The sequence below is a fragment of the Plasmodium vivax genome, genomic scaffold (assembly GCF_000002415.2).
Source record: "Plasmodium vivax scf_3981 genomic scaffold, whole genome shotgun sequence".
Taxonomy (NCBI): Eukaryota; Apicomplexa; class Aconoidasida; order Haemosporida; family Plasmodiidae; genus Plasmodium; species Plasmodium vivax.
Window position 1 is genome coordinate 1 of NW_001852298.1, and position 3,772 is coordinate 3,772.

The following is a 3,772-nucleotide window of genomic DNA, read 5'->3' on the forward strand; positions in this document are numbered from 1 at the left end:
GATTTGAAGACTAAAATAATTAAATTATAATTAATGAGTATTTCCTGTTGAGATCATTATTGGAAAATTACGAAAATGTATTGAACATATAATAAAACGGTTTATATTTGAAATATTTTTTACTGTTTATCATTTTTTTTTTATTATCGCTTTTTTGGAGTATGCGTAAACATAATTTGATTCATATTCTACTCAATACGGTTATTTTAACTCATCAACTATACATGAGATGTTAGAGGAATGAATATTATGTAGGTTCATATGCTATGTAATTTCATATATTATCCCTATTTCTCCCCCGGTTTTGTACATATAATCCAATAATTGTTCAGGTACTTCATGAATGTTGTTAATAAAGATTTTATTCTTATGAGTAAGCTTTCTAAAACACTGATATTTATGGTGGAAACTAATATGCAAAAGAAAATGTTAAAACATATATAAAATAATTGTGTTATAATTATGATTATATGGTAAAGGTATATCATTAAGACATATATATAATATTAATTTCGCTAAGAGCAATATTTTGGTACCTTGTATAAAATGGTAGAAAGAGAAGCTATTCCAAGAAATGATAAAAAATTATTTTTAATTTTAGGGATTGTATGAAGGACGATACCATTTCATATACTTGGAAGTATAGGGTACAAAATAGATTTCTTATTAAAATCAGTAATAATAAAGGTACTAAATTTCAATGAAACTGTAAAAATTTATATTTATCTTTTATGATTAAATAAAATAGACGGTTATTAATTATTCAATTTTATTGTATTTATTATAGAAGAACACTTTATGATACGTTTTATTTTTTTTTTTGATGATATTATTTGAGTTAATAATTTTTTAGTTGACAAATTTAGTGACATATAAATGGTATTCCATTCATTATAAATTGCTTGTTTTTATATAACGTTATTAATAATAAAAAATAACAATAAATTTTATAAACTATATGACTGTACGAGAATTGGCACACATTATTGTTAAGGAAAAGCAATTTAGTATGTGCACATGTTTTATCATCCTATTTTTTCTCAGATTTAAATTATAAAAGAAAATTTCTCATTAATTTATATTTTGATAATAATTCTTAATTTGTTATTTTGTAATCAGAATAACTATAATACATAATTCTTAGCGTATCATTAAAGAGTTATTCATGTTATAATACACTAATAACTATAATTATTATGGAATATTTAACTTTTAAGGGTATTATTAAAGGAGTTTGATTTATTAATATTAAAAGTTCTATTTCCTACATATTGTTGTTTATTGTAATAAATTATGTAAGTTTATGTCTATTAGTAAATTATGTTTAATGTAGCATTGCAGGATGAGAAAAGTAGTTATGGAATAAAATAAAGAATAATAAAAAATATATATAGCACATAAATAAAATAATGCAATCAATTTTTTTTATAATTTTTAAAATGAGTAATAGAATAAAAAATGTATACTCCATTTCGCATGATGTTTAATCAGAATAATATGTGTGTACGATGTAATATTATGAAGGTGTACAATTTTCTGCACATTTTAAAATATAAAATTTATACATTATGTTCTTTTAAGGATAATGTTATTACATTTTAATATGATTATTTCTTTTACATTTATTGTCATGTTAATCATAATGAATGTAATACACCTTGAAGAATAATTTAAATTATTATATTTATTTGAATTTTCTTATAACATTATAGCATATTTATGTAATGCGGTTATAAATGTATCTGTATATATACATTTATATATAAATATTTTTTACAATAGGTAATATATTTTATATAATGCACTTGTAGTTGCAAAACGTAAGATTTTGGCAATAATTTAGGCACGTTTACCACAATTGAATTTTTGGTATATTTTATGACATTTTTTAAAATTTCTTTGATATAAATGATAAATTCGGAATAATTTATATAAAGAATTAAATAATACTTAGTTATTATTTTAAAAACGTGTGTACTTCATAAATAAATTTGATTTATTAAATAGAGTTATATTTTTTATAGTTTCTTATTTTGATGATATTTTAAATAAAACTTATAGTTTATGAAGAAATAACGCAACACGACCTATTCCGCAAGAGAAGATATACTCGTTGGACCATATCCAATAAATCCACCATCATATTCCTGAAAATTTGCGAAATTTCCTGGTGGAAATCCTCTAAAACTACTAGGAATTTGACGGAATCGTCCTCTTCTTCCTCCAAAGAAAGATCCAACTGGAGTATACTAAATTTAAGAAGAAAATTTAAAGAGTTTAAACATAATTTTATGATAACGATCATTTTTATTTTAAAGTAATATATACTTATGGTTATAATTATAAAAATTTGAATACCTTAAAAAGTAAAAATAAAACCCCCATCCCACCAGATACACCAAGTACAGGTCCTGGTTCAACATCCCTTAAAGCGCTAGTAATGGTACTCATCACTGATGATGAGGTATCTCCTGCTTCTTTTGATGATGGTGGTTCAGGTAAATGTTGATAGCGTTCTGAATATAATGATGTTCCTGGAAATTCGAATGGACCATTATGTGGTGGATATTCTGGTGATAAATCTATTTGTAATTTACTTTTAGGTATTTCTCTATGTTGATATACTTGTTCTTGTTGTCGTTCGGCATGTTGCACACTGGGTTCTAATGATTTTGGAGATGATAGACTTTCTTCATGAGCTCTATGGGACAGTGCAGTATGTGCTCCAGACTCTGCATGAGATGTTTGACTTTCTTCATAAGCTCTTTGGGAAAATGCATGAGATGCTAGAGGCTCTTCACGAGGTGCTTCATGTTCTACCTCATTTGGTGGAATTTTTGTTGGAGGTGCTTCATATTTCGCTTGATTTTGTTGCTGTTGTATTGGACCTGGTGCTTCAGGTTTTTCTTTCTTAGGTAATTTTATTTCTTCTGTATAAAATGGTGTTAAAGGACATACAATATTTTTATATGACGCTATTCTTTCCTTAATTATTTTTTCAAATTGGACTAAAATATTTTTATAATATTCGTTAGTAGGTTGATTATGCTCTATAAAATCATTATATATACGAAGAAAAGGAATAAAATCTGGACAATTTTCCTCATTCCCCAAAACTTTATGTGTATTTATGTGATCATCATATTTTTCATACAGTGTATATAATTTATTCATTTTTTCATACATTTTAGAATCTACATGAACCAAACTAGTTGAACAATGCTGAGAATTATAACCAGGCCGATGATTGTATTCATGCACAAATCTCTGAAACATTTCAAAAATTTTTTGATCATATGTATGATTTTCCTTTGCTACTTCTTTTGATAATATGTAACTAATATATCTACAAGCCTCGCTATCATAATCCCAAAAAGCACCATGATTTTGTAAATGTTTTAATAATTCTTCAAGGACTTTCAGATACATAGGTCTTTTCCAATTATCAAATTTTTTCTCCTTGAGGAAATCTTCTGGATTTAATTCATCCTTTTTAAAACTTATATTTTTGAACTTTCTTTTGTATTTATTGTAATGAAAATAAGAAAGTAACTAAAAGAAAAAAAAAAAATTCAAATATATCTATTAATTAAATCAAAAATATGAGGTATAAACATTATTATCATATGAGTCCTGTAACGCATTTAAATAAATAGTTATATATATTTATAATAAAAAATGAAAATTACATGATCATCCGTTGCAAGTCCCGACATTATATTCTTAAGAATGATAATAAAATGTAGTACAAAAATACGTTAAGAGAAACTTA

General features: G+C 24.8%; 1 protein-coding gene across 1 annotated transcript, besides 1 other annotated feature; it reads right to left on the bottom strand.

Annotated features, from left to right (window-relative positions):
* Positions 1 to 1,731: 1,731 nt before the first annotated feature.
* Positions 1,732 to 1,770: a microsatellite.
* A 317-nt stretch (positions 1,771 to 2,087) lies between these two features.
* On the bottom strand, positions 2,088 to 3,716 carry PVX_026690 (variable surface protein Vir6, putative; the record flags this gene model as incomplete). Its single annotated transcript, XM_001612433.1, has 3 exons — positions 2,088 to 2,249; positions 2,359 to 3,552; positions 3,690 to 3,716. 3 exons carry the CDS (start codon positions 3,714 to 3,716, stop codon positions 2,088 to 2,090), a joined length of 1,383 nt encoding a protein of 460 aa, XP_001612483.1.
* Between the last annotated feature and the right edge of the window lie 56 nt (positions 3,717 to 3,772).